The 21,986-nt window shown below is 33.7% G+C and overlaps 3 protein-coding genes across 10 annotated transcripts; all 3 read left to right on the forward strand.

Annotated features, from left to right (window-relative positions):
• The first annotated feature begins 1,600 nt into the window (after positions 1-1,600).
• Positions 1,601-8,336, forward strand: LOC113847201 (protein IQ-DOMAIN 32-like). Of its 2 annotated transcripts, none has more exons than XM_027476153.1 (6): positions 1,601-1,875; positions 3,506-3,832; positions 3,928-4,080; positions 4,941-5,030; positions 5,124-6,966; positions 7,856-8,336. In XM_027476153.1, the coding sequence occupies exons 1-6, from the start codon at positions 1,789-1,791 to the stop codon at positions 7,873-7,875; spliced, it is 2,520 nt and encodes an 839-aa protein (XP_027331954.1). In that variant the 5' UTR covers positions 1,601-1,788; the 3' UTR covers positions 7,876-8,336. The 2 variants fall into 2 exon arrangements, with proteins under 2 accessions (XP_027331954.1, XP_027331953.1); XM_027476152.1 differs by having other exon boundaries at positions 1,653-1,875; positions 3,928-4,122; positions 5,124-6,948; positions 7,856-8,304.
• Positions 8,337-10,459: 2,123 nt separating this feature from the next.
• On the forward strand, positions 10,460-18,731 carry LOC113874968 (probable pre-mRNA-splicing factor ATP-dependent RNA helicase DEAH5). Of its 6 annotated transcripts, none has more exons than XM_027513317.1 (7): positions 10,543-13,745; positions 14,104-14,500; positions 15,017-15,587; positions 15,949-16,390; positions 16,781-16,947; positions 17,562-17,626; positions 17,705-18,054. In XM_027513317.1, the coding sequence occupies exons 1-2, from the start codon at positions 10,591-10,593 to the stop codon at positions 14,495-14,497; spliced, it is 3,549 nt and encodes a 1,182-aa protein (XP_027369118.1). In that variant the 5' UTR covers positions 10,543-10,590; the 3' UTR covers positions 14,498-14,500; positions 15,017-15,587; positions 15,949-16,390; positions 16,781-16,947; positions 17,562-17,626; positions 17,705-18,054. The 6 variants fall into 6 exon arrangements, with proteins under 6 accessions (XP_027369115.1, XP_027369118.1, XP_027369116.1 ...); XM_027513315.1 differs by having other exon boundaries at positions 15,017-15,250; positions 15,376-16,390; positions 16,729-16,947; positions 17,709-18,054; XM_027513319.1 differs by lacking the exons at positions 15,949-16,390; positions 16,781-16,947; positions 17,562-17,626; positions 17,705-18,054 and adding an exon at positions 18,544-18,731.
• A 1,159-nt stretch (positions 18,732-19,890) lies between these two features.
• Positions 19,891-21,310, forward strand: LOC113847769. 2 transcript variants are annotated; one of them, XM_027477039.1, is made up of 2 exons: positions 19,891-20,605; positions 20,726-21,310. In XM_027477039.1, the coding sequence occupies exons 1-2, from the start codon at positions 19,947-19,949 to the stop codon at positions 21,207-21,209; spliced, it is 1,143 nt and encodes a 380-aa protein (XP_027332840.1). In that variant the 5' UTR covers positions 19,891-19,946; the 3' UTR covers positions 21,210-21,310. The 2 variants fall into 2 exon arrangements, with proteins under 2 accessions (XP_027332840.1, XP_027332839.1); XM_027477038.1 differs by having other exon boundaries at positions 19,891-21,310.
• Positions 21,311-21,986: the final 676 nt, after the last annotated feature.

Consider the following 21,986-nt stretch of genomic DNA (forward strand, 5'->3'; position numbering starts at 1 on the left):
AGCCAATGAACCTATACAAGGTATTCCGAGAAGGATAGATTAACTAAATGGATAGTACAAATCTTTGTTAAACAAGGATTTTGAACTTTGTTTAAACAAGGATAACTGAATGATGATAATAAGACGAAAAGGGAAAACAGTGAGTTAAATGATGAGATGAAAGACAAATAAAAAATAAATAAAATTCATGTTAATCAACGATTAGTATTTTACATGTAATTAATATTTGTGTGAAAAAATCATAACGTGACAAAAGCATTTTTTCAGGAAAATGATTAGTTTATTTTTTAAATACTATTGATTAGCAAATGATTGTTTAGTTTGAACCAATCCCGTTTAGTTGTGTGAATGTTTTAACAGTAAACTTACGTAGAATAATACTTTACTGCCAAATCAATTTTGTTTGTTGTTAATGGTAGTAGAGTAGTGCCATAAAGTTGTAAAGTAAAATAAAACCAAACGAATACGTATCTTAAAATTAAAATATTTTTGAAGTGTAAAAACATGAAATTATTGAGAGATGAAAGAATTGGAATGGGTCCAAAGCCCGAACGAAAAGGCGAGGCAATAATGCTATGCACTCAACCGAGAATCGGAAGAAAAACCAAAGAGAATTCTCAGCATTGTAATTTTCTCCCGAGTGGCGAGTCTGATGTCATGCTCACTGTCAACAATTAAAGAACAATGAGTAATTTCTATTTTGAGTCCAGCAAAGTATAAAAATGACATTATTAATGCTCCTACTTAATAACCGAAAAAGAAAACAATATACTATATTTTTTTAATTTAAGTTTTCTAAAGAATAATAAAAATACTAAGATGAATAGCATTTGATTGCATGAAAATACCTGATAAAAAGTTCACTGTTTACGAACAAATTTGGAATATCGCTTATTGAAAAATAATAATAACATAATTGATTAAAATAATAAAAATGTTAAGATGAATAGTATTTTATTGCATAAAAAATATATGATAAAGATTGACTGCTTATGAACAAATTTGAAAGATCATTTATTGAATAATAATAATATAATAATTGATTAAAATAATTTAGATACTTGCAAAAAAATATTGACATTATAAGAAAAATAGAGGAAGACGAAGAGAAAGAAAAAAAGTTAAAAAGAAATTTAAAATAATTTTATAAAATATTGAGATAAATAATATATTTTAAAATATATTTTTGACTAAATTTAATTATGTGTAATTCATTTTATCTATTTTTTTTATTTAAAGATAAATTTTTTAAAATATAAAATAAAACTACAATTTTTTAGTAAAAGATTATTATCATATGTATTATTTATAGAATTTAATTAAAATATACTAATAATAATATTATTTATAATGTTAAAATTGTTTACTTTTATAGTAATTAATTTAAATTTTATGTTTATCATACATTCTAATAAAGTAAAATTATAATTTTTTATCAACAATGAGTCAATTTTTTAAAATATTTTATAACAATTTAAATTTTAAATTAACAAGAATGATTATACTTCATATTCTAGGATATACTGTTCACGTCAGAGTAGAGAAGTCAATTTTTCTTTTCCTTATTTTAAATGACGGAAACGAGCATGATTTACGATACGAGGGAAGGAAGACACGCAACACGGACTTCAAAGCAACACCATAAGCTAGATTTAAGGAGTGTGTTGAGGTCCGTGGTTTTTAAGTTTACTTTGTTACATTTTCCAACATACGGTAACTGAGTAGGTTGCTCTTTGTTTTAATCGAGATTGTGAGTGTGTATGTGTGAAGTGTGAAACTGAGAGAGCCATGGGGAAATCGAGTTCCTGCTTCAGATTAATCACATGTGGCGGTGATCCGTCGGAGAAAGATGATCATCACCAAGTAGTATCGGAGGTGAGTTTCATGCGACACTCTATTTTACAACCTTCAATATGTTTGTGTTTCTGTGTGATCCGAGGATGTTTGCCATCTAGATGTAAGGACTTGGTTCTCTTATGTTTCCTGCATTGGTGAATTTAGCTTCATGGTTTGTTTGGTTCGTTCTTTTTTTTTTCTTTTCATTTTTTGGATTCATGGCCTTCATTTTATTAATTTAGCTTTATGAGATGTGCATTGTGAGCGCCAATTTTAGAAAATAAAAGTAATGCAATTTTCCTATTGTTAATATATATATATATATATATATATATATATAATCTTTATAATCCTTCTGTTTTTGTGATCCTTGATTTCGTAACCAGCTATGATGGATTTTGTGGAGCCGTTGATGCTTTCTACTGTTCTTGATCGTGCTCGATTTTGCTGTTGTTTTCGTGTATAATAAAATGTGACATTTGTTTGTTTGGGAAATCACGGTGCACGTCGTCGCGGAACTTGTTAATTGCCGGTGCTGGAAAATGACACCATTTTTTATTCTGATCCACATGAATTATTCTTTTGACATTGCGATTCAGCATGAATTGAGAAAAAATAAAATTAGGCACATGAAATATGACTCTTGATGTCGATTCCACACTTTAGATCGTGATATAGTATTTTCCTCTTCATGCTTTGTTTATATATACTTAGTTATTGGCGAAATTATGAGATCTATGCCTAGTTGACATAAAGTTAATTGTTTTTGAGATTATGAGATCTATGCTACCAGATTCAACTGCATTAGATAAGTGAAAGATTGATTGTGGTGCCTTTGACACTTTGAAATGTCACGAGTATTAGAAGCATTATTCGTTTGATCATTGAAACAGAATTCATTTAGGGAAAATATTTATTTCATTTGTTTGTGCATCGTTGGAGATCCAATATTAAGTTATTGTGTAGTTACGCATGTTTGGGTCTCCTGTTATTTCCCCACCAGTGTACATACATGCATTCACATTCACACTTTATGGAGGAAAAGCTAGACTCAATGATGAAGGATAGATAGGAAATAATAGTCATACATTATGATGTGTATGATTGATTTATCACTTTCTGCTTCTTTCATAAAGAAAATGACAGAGGTGAATTAATTTGATATAAATAATAGTTCTACTTCAAGTGGAATGTAAATCTGTAATTTTTTTTATTTTCAATTCTGTGGTAAAATTAATTAAAAGCTCAACAACAGCAACAGTAACAGTTTTGTTAAATGTTGCCTTGTTAAGGAATAGATAAATGAATTTTTATTTAAATCAAGGTGAGAATGCATTAATAACATTAAATATTGCACCTTTTAATAAAAAAATTAATACTTTTGATTGCACAAGGTGGCGTATTTGTTATACAAAATTGAAATAGGAATATTCATTTCATTTATATTTGAGAAATTATAACTAAGAATGAAGTCAAGTTCCCAGCATGTGAAACACACTCTAAATGATGACTAGGTTCTTAGGTCATGCTTTTGCTTCAAACATATTTATCTATCATATACTTTCTTGGTAGCTGTTAGAAGAGTCTGAGGTTTAATACCCTTTCCATTACACACATATATGGGATCAAGTTCGTGTTCACAATTGATTTTTCTTAAATGGTGTTCCAGATCAATTCTAATGATAAACGTGGTTGGAGTTTCCGGAAGAGATCTGCAAGGCATCGTGTGCTTAGCAATACTGTGATAACAGAGACCCCATCTACTGCAAATAAGGGGAGTTCTGAATGTACAAGTATTAATTTTCAATCAATGACTGAACCTGCTGTTGTTGAGAAGGTTTGTACAACAAATTTCTCTGATGAGAAGCCCCAGTTATCTAACTTGGCAAGCTCAGAAATGTCAGAAACAATTATCACTGAAACTGAGGCAAAAGTGGATGTCCATCTACCTGAGTCTGTTGTTGTCATTGTCCAGGCTGCCATTAGGGGGTTCTTGGTATGTTCTCCTTTTGAGGTTTGTTAATCCAGAATCTAGTGTGAAGAAAAAAAAAAATTACCCTCTTATAAATAGCATATTCTTGTTGCTTTCAGGCTCAAAGAGCATTGCTAAAGAGTAAGAATGCAGTGAAGTTGCAAGCTGCTGTTCGAGGGCACTTGGTCAGGAAGCATGCTGTGGGAACACTGCGTTGTGTGCAAGCTATTGTTAAAATGCAGCTCCTTGTGCGAGCTCGACATGCTAAGCAGGCACGTTCAGAAAATCATTTAAATCACAAGGAAGGAAAAAATGATTGCTTAAAAGCTTTAGTATTGTTATTGAAAATTATTGATTAGCAAATGCCTTGCTCCCCAGTGTGATCAATTTAATGGTGCATGCTTAGTAGTTACTAATTTCATGATTCTATTCACTATTGAAGTTTGCAATACTTGTTTTGTTTAATCATAATAGTACCTCAGTAGATAAGAATCTCAACATATTTGTTCAACAAAACTGATCATTGTTTCCTTTGGATGTGAAAATTACTAGTTGAAGCTTTGATTTAACATAGGATCTCTAATCAACTCCGTACTCACCCCTTCCACTTGAGCAGAGCATGCAGCTCAGAATGCACTCAAGAAACTTTAGTGTCTTCCTCATTAGTACTGGGCCTCCTGCGAGTGAGCAATGTAATATGAATTCAGAATAATGAAAAATTGTTTCATACAATACAAGATGACCCATGCACACAATCCTATTATATTATCATGACTCATGAGTGGCAATGATTAGTAATTGAGGTTGTTTATCATGTGTAAGGTAGAACCGTAAAGCAAACAAAACTTTCCAATCCCTGAAGCATAAGCTATGTGCACTTCTCATTAATCTAAAAAATATTTAAGCTGGAATTCGTGGTCACAAGAAATGTTCCAATGCTTCTATTTCTTGGAACTCTTCTCTGCAGTTTTACTTCTTTATTTAATAATTGTGGTTCTGACTCTAGCCTGATATTATAATAATCCTTTTCATTTAGAAATCTATTATCAATTATCATATTTTGAGTTTCTGTCAAATAGAATGTGCTGAGCCCTGCTCTAAACGTACCTTGTTTATTTGTACCATGGTTTAGGGTAATGAACATCATGTGAGTGATGTAACCAAATCAAATGTGACGCACACTTCTGTAGAGAAGCTGCTCAACAATAGGTTTGCTTATCAGGTACAGTGGACTTGCATTATTTATGTTACCGTTTAACATCATGTATTTGTTTATTCCTACTAAGTATTTCTTCTCTTTTTTTGCTCATTCAAGCTATTGGAATCCACACCTAAGAACAAACCTATTGGTATCAAATGCGACCCTTCTAAAGCTGATTCTGCTTGGAATTGGTTGGAGAGATGGATGTCTGTTTCTTCAAAAGATTCTGCCGAGTACAAGAGAACAACTTGTATGTCAGAACAACCAGACAAAACCAAAGATAGCACTTCTGTGACTCAATTGGAAACAGGTGTTCCATCTGAAGTTCTACTTCAGGTAGAAGACTCTAAGCCCACTGTTACTGATTCACCTCTGCCATCTGAGGATGAAGAGAAGACAACAGCTCATGATACTAACAACTTCAACTTCGAAACTAGCCCATCTACATCTTCTCTTGTGCGAGAGAACTTGGAACAGGCTCCTACTGAAAAGACAATTACTGAGGATGCTAAAGTTACCTCAACTGAAGTTGATTCTTACCAAATTGAAAACATGGAATTAGAGGAGGAAAAGAAGCTGACCACGTATGATGTTAACGACTTCAATTTTCAAGCAAGTCCCTCAACTTCCTCTCCTGTAAAAGATAACTTGGAACAGGCTCCTACTGAATCGGTGATTGCAGATGATGCTAAAGTAAACACAACTGAAATTGATTCTTTCCAAAATGAAAAAATGGAATCACATGCCAGTGTACTACAAGAACCTAGTTCTCTTTCTCAGAAGCCTGAAGTTGATGGCGAACAGCACAGACAATCTATGAAAACATTTGCTTCAGACCAACTGGAGACTGAGGGAAAGAAATCTGTACATGGGTCAAGGAAGTTCAGTAATCCTGCTTTTGTTGCTGCACATTCAAAATTTGAAGAGCTGAGTTTAACGGCAAATTCAGGTAGGTCAAGCAGTTTGTTCAATCAAGACGCATCTGTTGAATCTCAAGCAGATACCTCTTCGGTTATCACAGATACTGCATATAAATCAAAAGAGTTATTTTCTGAGAATTCTGCTCCCTATCCTTCCAGAATTGGTGGCTCTGAATGTGGTACTGAACTCTCCATTTCTTCAACTCTGGATTCACCTGACATATCAGACGTTGGGACTATGGAAAATGAGCATGATGCAAAAAATTTAGCAGAAGCCATAAATAATCCTGAAAATAAGATTGATCATGGTGTTGAGGGAAAAGCTCTGTGTGCCACTCCAACTTCTAATTTACCTAACTCTGATTTGAATCCATTAGAAATTGTTGATGAGGTCGATGACAATGAGGTTCACTCAGTGATGCTTGGGGATTCTAAAGAGCCTGCTGCTGAGCCCAAGAAGAATGCATCTGAACTGTTGGGAGAGAAGACAGACACCGGTCTGCATGATTCCAAGTTGTCTCCAGAAGCTTCACCAAGAAGCCATATGACCATCCCTGAATCCCAAGGAACACCTTCAAGTCAGGTATCTGTGAAAACTAAAGAGAGCAAAGTCAACAAGAGTGGATCCAGCAATAGACGGAGAACACTGTCTGCTGCTAACAAGTCTCCTGCAAATGCAAATTATGATTCAGGCTCAAGAGGTAGTAGAGAACAATTGCCAAAAGATCAACTGAATGGCAAGAGACGAAAATCCTTTGGCTTGGTAAAACCTGATCATGCTGATCAAGAGCTTGGAGATAATAGTAGTAACAATAGTTCTCTTCCCCATTTCATGCAAGCTACTGAATCTGCTAGGGCCAAGATAAATGCAAATAACTCTCCAAGATCAAGTCCAGATGTACATGACCAAGACATTCCTGTTAAGAAGAGACATTCCTTACCTGGTGCAACTGGAAGGCAGGATTCTCCACGCATCCAACGATCAACATCTCATGCCCAGCAGGGCGCAAAGGGAAATGGTGTAAATGCTCTTCATGGTAATTTTTATAGTATAAGGAATACATTCTTTTCTAAATATTACTTGCCTTTTTTGGGTCCCATAATGATGACTCTTAGGTGTGGTTTTTAAATTTATTATTTTTAATAGATACTAATTTTGGTCTTCTAAAGATATGTGACATCACATTGGTCCCGCATTTATTATATGTCACTCAATTGGTCCTTCAGTAATAATTACTGTCACATTTCTTCCTTCAAGGACTAAGTTTTTGTCATTTTATATACAAGTTTTTTTAAGGCAAAAAATGTGTTATTGAAAGACCAATTTTATATCACAATATTTTTGAGGATCAAGTAGGTGTTTTTATCACTAGAGTACCAATGTGATGTCTCACATATATTTAGGTGATCTGAGTGTACATTTACTCTTTTAACCAAAGAAAAGAATGATTCACAGTTCTTGGGAAAATATTTCCTTTGACTAATGCTGGATGACCCACCCTGTTATGATTGCTATTGAAAATGCTATTTTCTGCCTTTTGAAGGGTTTGTTTTCGATTCACTTTATAAGGTAAAATAAAGTGTTGGAACACTATTAAATTATAGCTCAAGCGGTAAGGGATGTGGGGTTGGGTTTGTGTTAAGCATATGATAATTCCCTTGTTATGTCAGATAAATTGGATCTGGATGATTATTTTATGCCGAATATTTTGTCATGTCATTACTCAATATTTTATAACTTTGCTTTATTCAATTGTTGCACTTGTTTTTGTCTCTTGTACCATAGTACGTATCCCTCAGGTTTACATTCATTCATGCACACTTTCACTCTTTCTAAAAGAAAAGCTAGGCTTGGTAAATAGTAACAAAGTTGTAGTCGTGCTTTATAAGTTGTATAACTTATCACCTTATTTCTGTTTCTTTCAGAGAGAAAATGGCTGAGGTGAATTGACACTTGACAGATTTAGTGTATTCAACATTGTTCAACAATAGTTAATGATGAGTCCTGCGGTGGCACATTGGCAGTTTGTAATTCTAATTCCATTTACGTCCTTTGCTTTCCCTCTCTGCCCCCCAAAATTTGATGATGAAGTTTGGCTGTGACAGTTGGGTTTGCGGGGGAACTTATAAGCCTAGAAATTGTCAATTGAGTGAGGCTCTTATGTACATTATTGTACTTTCACTGTTATTCTTGAGTCACACATAGTGTGGTATGATTCTTAAGTTACAGACTACTTGTGTTTGTGATGTCACTTTGTGTTTGTTAAAAATGTTTTGTTTGTCTGAGGCATCTCCCGATTTTTCTTAGGCATTGCCTGCTTGTAATGAGTTGAATATTTGTATTTTGACTTCAAAGCTATTTTGATAAAGGACAAAGAGAGTAAATTAATCTTTTTTTTTTCACGTTGGAATTTGCATTTCTTGCTTAACCACCCTTCCCCCCCTAATGATATTTTATGTAAAAATGTATTGTGTAAACTCTACTCTTGATTTTAATTTTTTATTCATATTTATAATAAATTTTAATTATTAAAATTGTTTACATAAGATATTAATTGATAAAGAGTTCTACTTTAATAAAAATTATTATGTAAATAAATAAGTAATATATATAATTTGTTACTTCAATTTATTTCAAAACATTAATTTTTTATTTAAGTTGTTCTTGATAAAACAAGTTAAAAGTTGTGAATTTATAGCTTTTATTTATAAAATTAGTTGAAATATATATATTTATAACTAGATAAGTAATTTATTTAATTAAAGTTATGTGACAAACTAATTATACAACTAATTGATTTGTATATAATGACTTAAAAAGATAAGTAATATTATATTAATATAATATTAAAATTAAATATCATTTAGCAATAATTAGAATATAGTGAATATTTATTCTTTAAAAATTTATTACTTGAAGAATACAAATTTAATTATGTAAAAAATTAACAATTTTATACTAAATATTAATATAAAAAATAATTTTTAATATAAAATATATTTACATATAACAGACCTTCATTGTCGTAAAAATGAGAAGAATAAAAAGATAACGAGATTAACATAGATTTTAGTCATATAAAGGATAAGTTGTCTTTTTTAAATAAATAAAAAACAAGATGATAATAAAAAAATTAATAACTATTTTTTAAAAGTTAAATATTTCTTTAGATAACTTTTAAAAAGGTATCTTTTAAAAATTTCAAGTTCCTTTATTTTTTTTACCAAATAATTAAGTTTAAATATATGTTTACTAAACATTGCTTTAAACTTTTAACATAATTAAAATTTTAAAATAAGACTACATAATATTTTCTAAAAAAGACTTAAATTTCAATTTATAAATTTATAAAATTAGTCTTAAGAGTTATTATATATTTTTAAATTGTTGAAATAACATTAGAAAAAGAAAAATAATGTCATGAAGTAATGTAGAATATGAATTACACATCTTAATTCTCATTAATACCTATTAAAGGTATCTAAAACCATCAATTTTGGAAACATCATAATTTTTTTCTGATTTATATATATAAAATTAGATTTAAAAAACATTTAATAATATGCAACTGATATACATATAATTTCATTAATACAATTTATATTTAATTGAGTAGATAAATGAGGAATTGATTAAGTGAATAAACAAATACTATTTACATAAATTGGTTTTAAATTTAAAAGTTAGTTAACTAAAATTTGGCCTATTAATAGACAATTTTTTATTAATGATAAAATTAAATTAAATCATAAATAAACTTTTAAAACCTCTTATTTAAAAAAATGATTTTATATATTAAATATTAATCTGATGGTGTTTTGTAAATATCACACCTTTTCAAATTTAATTGAAGTAAATTGACTGACAATTAGAAAATTAAGAATAATAAGAATCTCTTTCAATTGAATAATTAAATAAAGATCCAAAATATGGATTTGATTCAACAATTTTTTTCACACAAAACACGTGTTGTAAAATAAAGAAGAAAGAAAATTGATTCAATAACAAGGAAATAATAAACCATGACGATTAAAACATATAAGAGAAATACATGCAATGATACATTTGATTAAACATAAGTTAAACATGTTTTAAATTTTAAAAAATGGTAAATTAAATTGAAATAAATCATGGTTAATCAAATAAGAAAAAAAACATTTCTTAATACAAATTATTTTAGTTAATATATAGATGTGGATAATGAATACTAAAAACTAAAATAATAATAATATTTTTATCATGCTTCATCGATAAAAGAAAGAGAAAGAACACTTACAAAATCTAGAATGATAAGATAAAAAAGCTTTTCAACAATATGGTCAGAGTTTAAAGGGTAGGGCCCACTAGCGTAGTCCACAAGCAAATGAAACGAAAAAAACTATTCGTTAGTTCTTTCCCGGTTCTAGAGTTTTCTCGATTATACAAGCTTGAGGTTTGGTATTGGGCCAGTGTCTTGCATTCCCTTTGGGCTTCTCGGTTTTTTACAAAAGAAAACATAAAATAAAAGGGCCTGTTACATAAGACCAGATGCCGTCGTTGAATGGCGCGTCTGAATCCGAAGCAATAGAGTTGACCAAAAACTTCATAAACAAAAAAATGAAATTACAAAGGAGGGTTGAGATCGGAGAGCTAGGGTTTTGAGTTTTCTCAATTTGCGAACATGGACGTGGATAATCCAGAGGATGGATTGAAGAAGCTTGAATACTTGTCGCTGGTGTCGAAGGTTTGCACCGAGTTGGAGTCCCACACTGGCACCGGCGACAAGGTTCTCGCCGAGTTCATTACTGAGTTAGGTCGAACCTCCGAGAACGTCGAAGAATTCGACGCCAAACTGAAGGAGAATGGTGGAGAGATGCCTGATTACTTCGTTCGAACGCTTCTCAAAATAATACACGCCATTCTTCCTCCGAAGCCCAAGGATTCGAAGAAGGAGAAAGAGAGCGCCAACACCAATTCCAAGACCAAGTTCAAGGCTCTTGCTATCGCAGACGATAGGGACCGTGTGAAGGAGCTTCAGAAGGAAATTGAATCCGAGATCAGAGAGAAGCAGAAACAACCAACAGATGAAGAAGATGGGTACAGAGACAGAGATAGAAGAGATAAGCGCAGAGACAGGTATGAAAGAGATAGAGATGATGATGACGATGATAGAAGGGATTATAGCAGAAGAGGAAGGGATAGGGATAGGGATAGAGATAGAGATAGATATGATAGGGATAGGGATAGGGATAGGGATAGATATGAGAGGCGTAGAAGGGATGGGTATGGAGAGAATGAACGTGGGAGGGAGAATGGTGATGGTAATAGGAAGGGTCGAAGGGATACGCTGCATGGGTCTAGCGAACCTGAGTTATATATGGTTTATAAAGGGAGAGTGTCGAGGGTTATGGATACTGGATGCTTTGTTCAGTTGGATGATTTTAGAGGGAAGGAGGGTTTGGTGCATGTTTCACAGATTGCCACGCGAAGGATTAGTAATGCTAAGGATGTTGTCAAGCGGGATCAGGAGGTTTATGTGAAGGTGATTTCAGTTTCTGGTCAGAAGTTGAGTCTTTCAATGAGGGATGTTGATCAGCATACTGGAAAGGATCTTCTTCCGTTGAAGAAGAACACCGAGGATGAAGCTTTGAGGATGAACCCACCGAAGGATGGGCCGGTTGCCAGGACAGGTCTTTCGGGTATTAGGATTGTGGAGGAGGATGATATTGGTTCTTCGCGGAGACCTCTGAAGAGAATGAGCTCACCGGAGAAATGGGAAGCAAAACAATTGATTGCTTCGGGTGTTTTGGGTGTTTCGGAGTATCCAACTTATGATGAGGAGGGAGATGGATTGCTATACCAAGAGGAAGGTGGTGAGGAAGAGCTTGAGATTGAGATGAATGAGGATGAACCTGCCTTCTTGCAAGGGCAGAGCAGATACTCCATGGATATGTCTCCTGTTAAGATTTTTAAGAATCCAGAAGGTTCTCTAGGTCGTGCTGCTGCTCTCCAGTCTGCACTCATAAAGGAGCGTAGGGAAGTAAGAGAACAACAACAACGTACAATGCTTGATTCAATTCCAAAGGATCTTAATCGTCCTTGGGAAGATCCTATGCCTGAGACAGGTGAAAGGCATCTTGCCCAGGAGCTTAGAGGTGTTGGCTTATCAGCCTATGATATGCCGGAATGGAAGAAGGATGCCTATGGGAAGACCATTACTTTTGGGCAACGATCAAAGCTTTCTATTCAGGAGCAGAGGCAGAGTTTGCCAATTTATAAGTTAAAGAAAGAATTGATTCAGGCTGTGCATGATAATCAGGTGTTGGTGGTTATTGGTGAAACCGGTTCTGGCAAGACTACTCAGGTCACACAGTATCTTGCTGAAGCGGGTTACACCACAAAAGGTAAAATTGGATGTACTCAACCTCGTAGGGTGGCTGCAATGTCAGTGGCAAAGAGAGTTGCAGAAGAGTTTGGTTGTCGATTGGGAGAGGAAGTTGGTTATGCCATTCGGTTTGAGGATTGCACTGGACCAGATACTGTAATCAAGTACATGACAGATGGTATGCTTCTTAGGGAAATATTGGTTGATGAGAATCTGTCACAGTATTCTGTTATAATGCTTGACGAAGCCCACGAAAGAACTATTCATACTGATGTGCTTTTTGGACTGCTGAAGCAACTAGTGAAGCGTAGGCCTGAATTGCGATTGATTGTCACATCTGCTACCCTGGATGCTGAGAAATTTTCAGGCTATTTCTTTAACTGTAACATCTTTACAATTCCTGGTAGAACATTTCCTGTGGAGATACTCTATACTAAACAACCCGAAAGTGATTACTTAGATGCAGCTTTAATCACTGTCCTACAGATCCACTTGACGGAACCTGAAGGAGACATTCTCCTCTTCTTGACTGGTCAAGAAGAGATTGATTTTGCCTGCCAATCTCTCTATGAGAGAATGAAGGGATTGGGTAAGAATGTTCCGGAGCTGATCATTTTACCGGTGTATAGTGCCCTTCCTAGTGAAATGCAGTCTAGGATATTTGAACCTGCTCCTCCTGGGAAAAGGAAAGTGGTTGTGGCTACTAACATTGCTGAGGCTTCTTTGACTATTGATGGGATATTTTATGTAATTGATCCTGGATTTGCTAAGCAAAATGTTTATAACCCAAAGCAAGGTCTAGATTCTTTGGTGATAACTCCAATTTCACAAGCATCAGCCAAGCAAAGAGCTGGACGTGCAGGGCGTACTGGACCTGGGAAGTGTTATCGCCTGTATACTGAGAGTGCATATAGGAATGAGATGTCTCCTACTACAATTCCAGAAATTCAAAGGATAAATCTGGGGACGACTACTCTTAATATGAAAGCTATGGGGATAAATGATCTACTGTCCTTTGACTTTATGGATCCACCATCACCTCAAGCACTTATTTCTGCCATGGAGCAGCTATACAGTCTTGGAGCATTGGATGAAGAAGGCCTTTTAACCAAACTGGGGAGGAAAATGGCAGAATTTCCTTTGGATCCACCATTGTCCAAGATGCTGCTTGCCAGTGTGGACCTTGGATGCAGTGATGAGATTTTGACCATAATTGCCATGATCCAGACAGGCAATATTTTTTACCGGCCTAGGGAAAAACAAGCCCAAGCAGATCAGAAGAGGGCAAAGTTTTTCCAGCCAGAGGGTGACCATCTTACACTTCTTGCTGTTTATGAGGCTTGGAAAGCTAAGAATTTTTCTGGGCCCTGGTGTTTCGAGAACTTTGTTCAGTCCCGATCATTGAGAAGAGCACAGGATGTCAGGAAACAGCTTCTCACCATCATGGATAAGTATGATATCTATCTATTCTTTTAAATATTTTACTTGCTTTATTTAAGGTTTTATTTGCTGTGTTCTACGTTTGTTTTTTTGGTTGGACAGATTTAGTTTGCATCAAATTATTGAGGTGCCCAATGATTTTACAAATGTTATTGTTGTTAACATAATATTCGATGTATAGTGAATATACTGAAATGTGGAGATTCTTCTCTTTATGTAGGGGAAGCCGTAAGTTTTTGACTTTGGGCTTCCTGTTGTGATTGTAACCAACATTTTGCCATGATTTTTTGTTATTATGTTGACTGTAATCCCTTGCATTATTGTTTATTATATTAAATTGCATTCTAACACACTTGTATGGATATTCAGGTACAAATTGGATGTCGTTAGTGCTGGAAAAAACTTCACCAAAATCAGGAAGGCTATCACCGCAGGATTCTTTTTCCATGCTGCTAGGAAGGACCCTCAGGAAGGTTACAGAACCCTAGTTGAGAACCAGCCTGTTTACATCCATCCAAGTTCAGCTTTGTTCCAGAGACAGCCGGACTGGGTCATCTACCATGAGCTTGTGATGACAACTAAGGAATATATGCGTGAGGTCACTGTCATAGATCCCAAATGGCTTGTTGAATTGGCTCCAAGATTCTTCAAAGTGGCAGATCCTACAAAGATGAGCAAACGAAAGCGTCAAGAGCGTATAGAACCACTTTATGATAGATACCACGAACCAAATTCATGGCGTTTGAGTAAACGCCGTGCATGATGTGTAATTCATCTATTTCCTCTTAATGCAATGTCTTGGATAATGTTTTATGCTGCAATCAGTTTTAAATGTAAATTTTCTTATATATTGATTCAAATGGAAATTTAGACATTTTCATTTGTATTGTATGATATAGAGAGTTCCTTTTAATACTCTAGTTCTTTTTATAAGGCACCTTCCACTAAATTATACATACCAATAAAAGTAGTTAAAGTTTGTTGAGTTTTTTGATTTCTTAAAAAATATTATAATGACAATTTTATCTTCATTTAATACCATTGAACCTAATCCCACTATCAACATTTACTGTTCTTAATTTTAATTTAGATTTCCACTAACTTCATTAATTAAGGACAAATAGAAAGAACATAATAAATGTTTCATAGAAATTATAAAGGGACTTATTAAAGGACCACTAAAAACTTCTAGAATGTGCCTTATAAAAAGGATTATAGAGAGTACTATAATTTTCTTCTTTGACTTACCTTTAAGTTCTTTTAATTTTTTTTTAATTGTCAGGAGCTTTTCCCTCTGGCAGGGGAGTGGGATTGGTACACAAGTTTTGATATCATAGTATGGGAGTTTGGCATAATATCATTATCTCTAGCTTCAGGAATTGCCATTCAAGTTTAGGCAGAAGTTTGATTTATGTAGTACATTCAATAACTTTCTGTCTCTCCAAATATGACGCAAGTTCAGGAGTTAGGACTGTTAATAATTTGAAGGGTTCTGCAAAGCTCTTCATTGACTTAGGTTTGTACTGTTAATACTTGGAAACATTATAATGCTTCATAGTCAAGGTTCACTGGCCAATATCTGTGCTGTGGAATTTGTGAAACTGCAAACATTGTGATCAGATATTTTGTGTGTGAGGATAGAAACCAGATGGTTGATCATGATGAGGTGCATCACTTGGCCTGTCACTTACCCTCCTTGTCATTGCTTCTAGAACCTGCAAAACCAACTAGCAGGAATTTTGAATGCAGAGAATCCAGGTCCCAATATGAGGAGGGGCCAGCTTTGTGGTTGAGATTGATTCTTTGCCGCCAGTCATGTGGGGTGAACCATTTAAGCAATAGTCAAATTGAAGGTAAAGATTTCTTTTACTTTTTATGATACTTTCAAGTTTCAAGTGCTTTTTTGGTCATGGTGTGTGTATTGGTTTAGATTCCCCTCCCCTTTCTCGTTGCAATGTCTACTGTTAATTTTAGTGTATGCTTGAGGTGTAATTGATTTTAAGGCTTGAGTTAAGACTTCATTTGTCCTGTTGATGGATGAGTAGTAGAAAAAATGAATGTAATTGCATTATTTGGAGCAGACTGTGGAGTTTCATTCCCTGAAAATCATATATATGGTTGTGTGAGCAAACACAATGTATGTCATGTCAAGAATGTCATTATGAAATAGGAAGAATATTTATCCTTTGAATTTTGTCTTTTTGGTATATTCAGGAGAAGGGTAAAAACAAAAGTAGGAGCAATATCTTTTGCCTTTTCGACACAAATGACTAGAAAGAACCAAATTGAAGAGTCCTTAATTATTTACCTGCCAGTTGGCTGGATCAATATATACATACTGGGATGGTAAGTATAAAGCATGGTTTCTCTTGGAGCCTTTTCTTTTGTAAAGGTTGATATAATAGTGGAGGGAATTACATTAACAAGTTTCAAGAGGAAGTGTATGTGTTATTTAGCTGAACATAGAGGGCAAAAAGTGGAAGAGAAAGATAGAGAGCACGAAAAGAAGAGAGGGAAGAATTGGGAGAGGAGATAATGGAAGCAAGAATAGATAACTTTCATTTTGATGCCCTGCAAGTACTGTGCATATAAAAAAGAGATTGTCATGCCTCTTTCCCCCTTGTGCATTAAAAAATATTGGTGAACGAATGTTAAGGTAAAGATCTGATTCTGATGCTTGCTGCTGGGATATGCTGTTGGAACTTACTTTATAGTTGAACTGCATTTATGTTGTTAACAGTTGTCGCTCACTTTACAATTCTTCAAAGAAAAAGAAAAAAGAGGGAGGGTAATTAAAAAGGAAAAAAATAGATTTGGAACTTATTACTTGTGGAGGGTAATTTTCTACCTTCCAGCATGATTGGCCTGGATTTATTTTGCATATGAAATTATTCAGCAACGTGGTCAGTTTCAAATTTTAAAGGTTGACATGTCGGTTGCTTCATCTGCATATCTTATTTCGTCTACTCTCTCTCGCACACACACATATAACAGGCTTTTAGAGCGATTTTAAGGATTATACAGAGGCTTCTTTTGTTGAAAGCAGTGCAGTCACAGTTTGGTGCAAAACTATTGTACGGGTCGGATTTGAGCACCGTTTGTTTTGTTGAAAAGCTAACACACAGCTTTCAGATGGTATAGGTTTCAGATTCAGTTTACATGCTAATCAGCACCAGTTTTATTCCAAATCAAAACCTGATTTCTTGCCCCAATGTAAGCAGTTCCTCTCTCAATCATACCTTGACCTTTGCAACTCCAAATCAAATGCTGTCTGTTTCCTTTGAAAGATAATTTGCAAATCTTTAACCTGTTAAAGATGTAGATTTTAATTAATTGTATTGAAGCATCAGTGTCATAGCTTTAATAAGTAACGCAATGTTCTTAAATTATCCGTGTCGGGAGATAAAATGATAGCTACTAAAAAAATTACAGCATAAAAAATCACTCGATAATGCTTAAGAGTAAAATTGAAAAGAATGCCTATTTAATTGTTTTAATATTTTAAATTGACAAAAAAATGACATTTTAAAGTATGAGTTGGAAAAAATCGAAATTCTCTCTAGGTTCAAGCTCTTTGTTTGGAATATAAAGTTTATTTATCTTTAATTTATGATCTTTGCCCTGGACGAAATTTGGGTAACTCGAAAGGTATCTTAGCCGCTTGGAGTTTTGTGAAAAATAGTATTACTTAGATTCTTAGTAATGGAAATAAAATTAAATATTGGATAGACAATTTTATTTCCAACTTGAATACTCTTCAAAATTATTTTAAATTTCAACTTGAAGATTGGCAAAAAGAATTTACTTTAGCTTTTTTTTGTGGCAAGGAATTATTTGGATTAAAATCTCATCAGACCAGTTCTTCCTAGTGAGACCTGTAACGAAATGACTGGTATCCTTCCCCCTTCTCTAGATCAGGATGATTTTATAGCTTGGAAGTATAAAGCTGATGCTAGATTTTTTTCTTAAGACAGCATGAGGCTCTTGCAAATTTGGATCACCATCATGTGCAAATCTGATCTTATGTTAAACAAAATCTGGTCTTGGAAGGGTCCTCTAGAATCCAAACCTTCCTTTGGAAAGCAGCTCATGACAAGCTTCCTAGCTATTCTGAAAGGAAAGGAAGGAGTGGTTGATTCTGAACTTACTCCAAGATATTCTATGATGGTTGAAACAGTGATTCAAAGCAAATCATGATTATAAGATAGTTATTCATTTATGGTCTTCAATTATTAAGGAGTATTGTGTTGAATTTTTGTTCAGTTGGGCTTTCTTGATGACTTCTTAAAAAAATTTAACTTTTGATTGAGGAGCTAATATAAGCAGATTTCTTGAAAGTAGTTATTCCCAACTAGGTTTGGTATATTTAGAAAGATAGAAATGCTTTGGTCTTTTCCTGCAAGTTTGACTTTCCTTATAATATTCTTGCTAGACTAAATGCAATTGCTGCTACTGGGAGATTTTTTCAAATACGATTAATTTGGATAATTCTCTTCCTATAAAGAACATTTCAGTTAATCGGTCTACTCTTCTTGAGAAATTTTTTAAATTAAATGTTGATGGATCAATTAAGATTCCTTCTTTTCAAGTCGTCTGCGGGGGGGTCTTATTAGAAATTCTTCTGATAGATGTCTTACTTCTCCTGTAATATGGGTTTTGCATCAATTACCAAAGCAGAAATATGGGGTGTTTTTCATGGTTTAAATCTTATTGTTGAATGGAAGATTGAGCGCCTAATTGTGGAAATGGATTCTATAGCAACTTTCTCGTTAATTGTCCATCTCAACGGTGTCTCATTCTGATTAGCAGGAATTAGAAGCCTACTTAGGGAGAATAATGATTTTATTCCATGTTCGAGAAGCAGATGAAGTTACAGACCTGATTTTGACAAGTGATTCCTTACGAAGTTTTCAAAATTATTAGTTTTGATGTTGTAGCTTCTTGTTATACTTCGAGCTATTTAGCCCCATTTATAATAAAGAAAAAGTATGAATGTTGTAGAATGTGATTAAGAAATTGAAAAATTTAAATATTAAAAAGTATGATATTAATAAATACATCAATAACATTAAATTTTAAACTTTTGAATAAAAATTATTTTTTAATTTGTCCATAGCTTTCAGTAATTTTTATTTTAGATAATGGCATTTTCATTACTTCATTTATTTCTTTTTACTTCACGTTTTGACAATATTAATGAATAATTTATTTTTTCAATTTAATTATTTACAAGAAATCAATGTAATTTTAATACGAAAAATAAAGCTTATATTTAAAAGTTAATTAACCAATAAAAAATGTAGAAAGTATTTAAAAAGTAAGTCTTAAATGATTTTTTTAATTTTATTCAAATGAATAATTAAAAAATATATTAAATACTTTCTAATTTTAATTTATATATAAATAAGTGATTCTCATTACCGAGGCGTCAATTATTGGTGTATTTGACATTCAGCTTTGACCTTTCGGTTCCATTATATGCATTTATTTTTTAACGTGCCGTTCTGGTGCACTATCGCAAAACACTGCCCAAAGCAATTTATGATACATAATAAAAATATATAATAATTTTTAATATAATTTTTTTATTATATATCTTAAAATATATATTAAAATTCGTTCATTAAATTAATAAAAAACTAAGGTGCAAATATAATACGTTATTTCATTTTATGTTCGATATAAAAAGTATGTCAAAATTATTAATCGATGGTTAATAAAAACCAACATCACTTTTGTAAAAAAGAAAACTATAGTAAAATCGTTCGTAAAACCAATTCCTTCTAATATATACAAAGTTGTTTTCCAAAAAAATTATAATAAAAATATATGTGGCTTAATTAGAATTAACCCAAAACGTTGTATTAAACGATAGGTGTTATTTTTTTACCATAAAAAATTGCACGACGATAGTTAGATCTCTTAATCTTTGTGCGGAAAAGTAGTTTAATAAATCATGACATAAAAAAACTAAATTGCCATAGATTTAATTTTAGCAAGGTATCAACTGAGACATTACCCTCAGTAAAGTAACATGAAAACCATACATTAACCGACAGGGTTTCATTTGTTGGATTTGGTTATCTTTTAAACAAAGCTTTCTTACTTACTCCGAAATCTAATTAACTTGCACTTAGCTACACTGCACATCTCACACTCTGATTCAGTGATTCTCATCTTTCACTCTCTCTCTGCACGAGGAAAGAACCAAAATGGGTTCTGTTTCTCTGAAAATAGGCGATGGAACAGCCAGATTCCAAAGAGCAACTCTGTGTTCTTCAGCTGTTAACATTCTCATGATATTCTCTGTCATCACAACCAATCTTTTTGCTCTCTATGCCTTCACTGCTTCCCCAAAACACCATCAACAACACCTTCTTCACCATGGTCACAAGAACATCACTGTCATCTCGGAACAGGTCTCACTCATACTGAGAGAGATCGATTTGTCTCAGAAGAAACTGGCCCAGATGGAGAAAGAGCTTCTAGGATATGAAAGCATTGATCTTTCAAGACCCAACATTGCTAGTGAACTCAAACTATTCCTCCAGCGCCACCAGCTCCCTCTGGGCAAAGATTCAAGAACTGGGATCACTGAAATGGTGCCATCTGTTGGCCATTCATGTGAGAAATCTGCAGACTTGTTGTCTCAGTTCATGAGTTACAAGGTTTTTGGACCTTGCCCTGATGATTGGAGTGTGGCACAGAAACTGATCTTGAAAGGATGTGAACCTTTGCCTAGAAGGAGGTGTTTTGCAAAGACTGTTTCTAAGGTAGGCCTTTATCCCTTTCCAGATTCTCTTTGGAAACCTGTTGGTAATAAGACAGTTAATTGGAGTGGTCTTAATTGTAAGAATTTTGAATGTTTGAATGCTAAGAAGTTGAGTAGAGAGTGCATTGGTTGCTTTGATTTGGTTAATGGCAATGAGAATCAGAGGTTTATCAAGGCTAAAAGTAAGAATGATTTTCTAGTTGATGATGTTTTGGACTTGGGAGGTGGAGGAATTAGGATAGGGTTTGACATTGGTGGTGGGTCTGGATCCTTTGCTGCTAGAATGGCTGATAGGAATGTTACAGTGATTACTAGCACTCTCAATGTTGATGCTCCATTCAGTGAGTTCATTGCTGCAAGAGGGCTTTTGCCTCTTTACTTAAGCTTAGATCATAAGTTCCCATTCTATGACAATGTATTTGATTTGATTCATGCTTCTAGCGGCTTGGATGTTGGAGGTAAGCTAGAGAAGTTGGAGTTTTTGATGTTTGACATCGATCGAGTTTTGCGGGCTGGTGGTTTGTTTTGGCTTGATAACTTCTTCTGTGGCAATGAAGAGAAGAAACAAGCTTTGACTCGGTTGATAGAAAGATTTGGATATAAAAAGTTGAAATGGGCTGTGGGAGAGAAGGTCGATAGTGTTGGGTCAGGCAAACCTGAAGTTGTGTTATCTGCTGTCCTTCAGAAACCTGTTAGAGTTTAGGAGATTATACTACAAACAGCAAGAAAGAATAATCTTGATTCTCCTAAATCTCTTTCACACGTAATTTGTGTGAATGAATTGCTGCCAGCATCATCATCAAGTCCCATTGGATGTGGAATAAGTACAATAATTGTTTTCTTACCAATTGTAAACCAACTTTTTGAGGTAACATATATTTTTGTATTTCACGTTTTATATCTCATTCTGTATTTCTGTATTATTGATGAATTATTAGATGAAAAATGAATTACATTTTTGAAACTTATGAAGTCTAATTTAGTCTTTATTCTTAGAGCAATTGCTTTCGTCTATATGCATGCCCTTTTTAATTCCTATACCTCATATTGCTTCTATATCCACCTTCTTATTGATCCCACTCACTGCTCTAACCAAAGATTCTAATAAGTCTACTCACAAGAATGTTACCTGTCTTGTAATGGAAGATACATTTATTAAGTTGTGCAGAAGTCATGAAGATATCAAGTGCTGAGGCCTATATGGCTAATGATTATTTAATATTATGACTTGCATAGTTGCTCAAGGATTTTGATATTCTATGAAATTGTCTTCGCTGTGTGCCTCTCTTCATTTCATAGTTCTGAATTCAATCATTTCATTTTTTACACTGACTTGACAAAACTTTCTTTAAATTCTTCTTGAATGTGGAGATTGCATTTTGGACTTCTATTGAATTTGAAGTTGGCTTAATTCAATCTTAAAAGCTAGTGCCCAATTTGATGATATGATAGTCTTCATAAATTTTATTTTGGCCATATT

Source organism: Abrus precatorius, unplaced genomic scaffold (assembly GCF_003935025.1).
Source record: "Abrus precatorius isolate BTA unplaced genomic scaffold, Abrus_2018 Scaffold8, whole genome shotgun sequence".
Taxonomy (NCBI): domain Eukaryota; kingdom Viridiplantae; phylum Streptophyta; class Magnoliopsida; order Fabales; family Fabaceae; genus Abrus; species Abrus precatorius.

What these genes read in the sequence shown, in the direction of transcription:
- LOC113847769 (XM_027477038.1), top strand. Translation starts at nt 19,947, where the DNA reads ATGGGTTCTGTTTCTCTGAAAATAGGCGATGGAACAGCCAGATTCCAA.
- LOC113874968 (XM_027513314.1), top strand. Translation starts at nt 10,591, where the DNA reads ATGGACGTGGATAATCCAGAGGATGGATTGAAGAAGCTTGAATACTTG. An exon ending in CTTCTCACCATCATGGATAA is followed by an intron (nt 13,746 to 14,103) that starts GTATGATATCTA and finishes ATGGATATTCAG; the next exon opens with GTACAAATTGGATGTCGTTA.
- LOC113847201 (XM_027476152.1), top strand. Translation starts at nt 1,789, where the DNA reads ATGGGGAAATCGAGTTCCTGCTTCAGATTAATCACATGTGGCGGTGAT. An exon ending in CTGCCATTAGGGGGTTCTTG is followed by an intron (nt 3,833 to 3,927) that starts GTATGTTCTCCT and finishes TGTTGCTTTCAG; the next exon opens with GCTCAAAGAGCATTGCTAAA. An exon ending in ATCACAAGGAAGGAAAAAAT is followed by an intron (nt 4,123 to 4,940) that starts GATTGCTTAAAA and finishes ACCATGGTTTAG; the next exon opens with GGTAATGAACATCATGTGAG.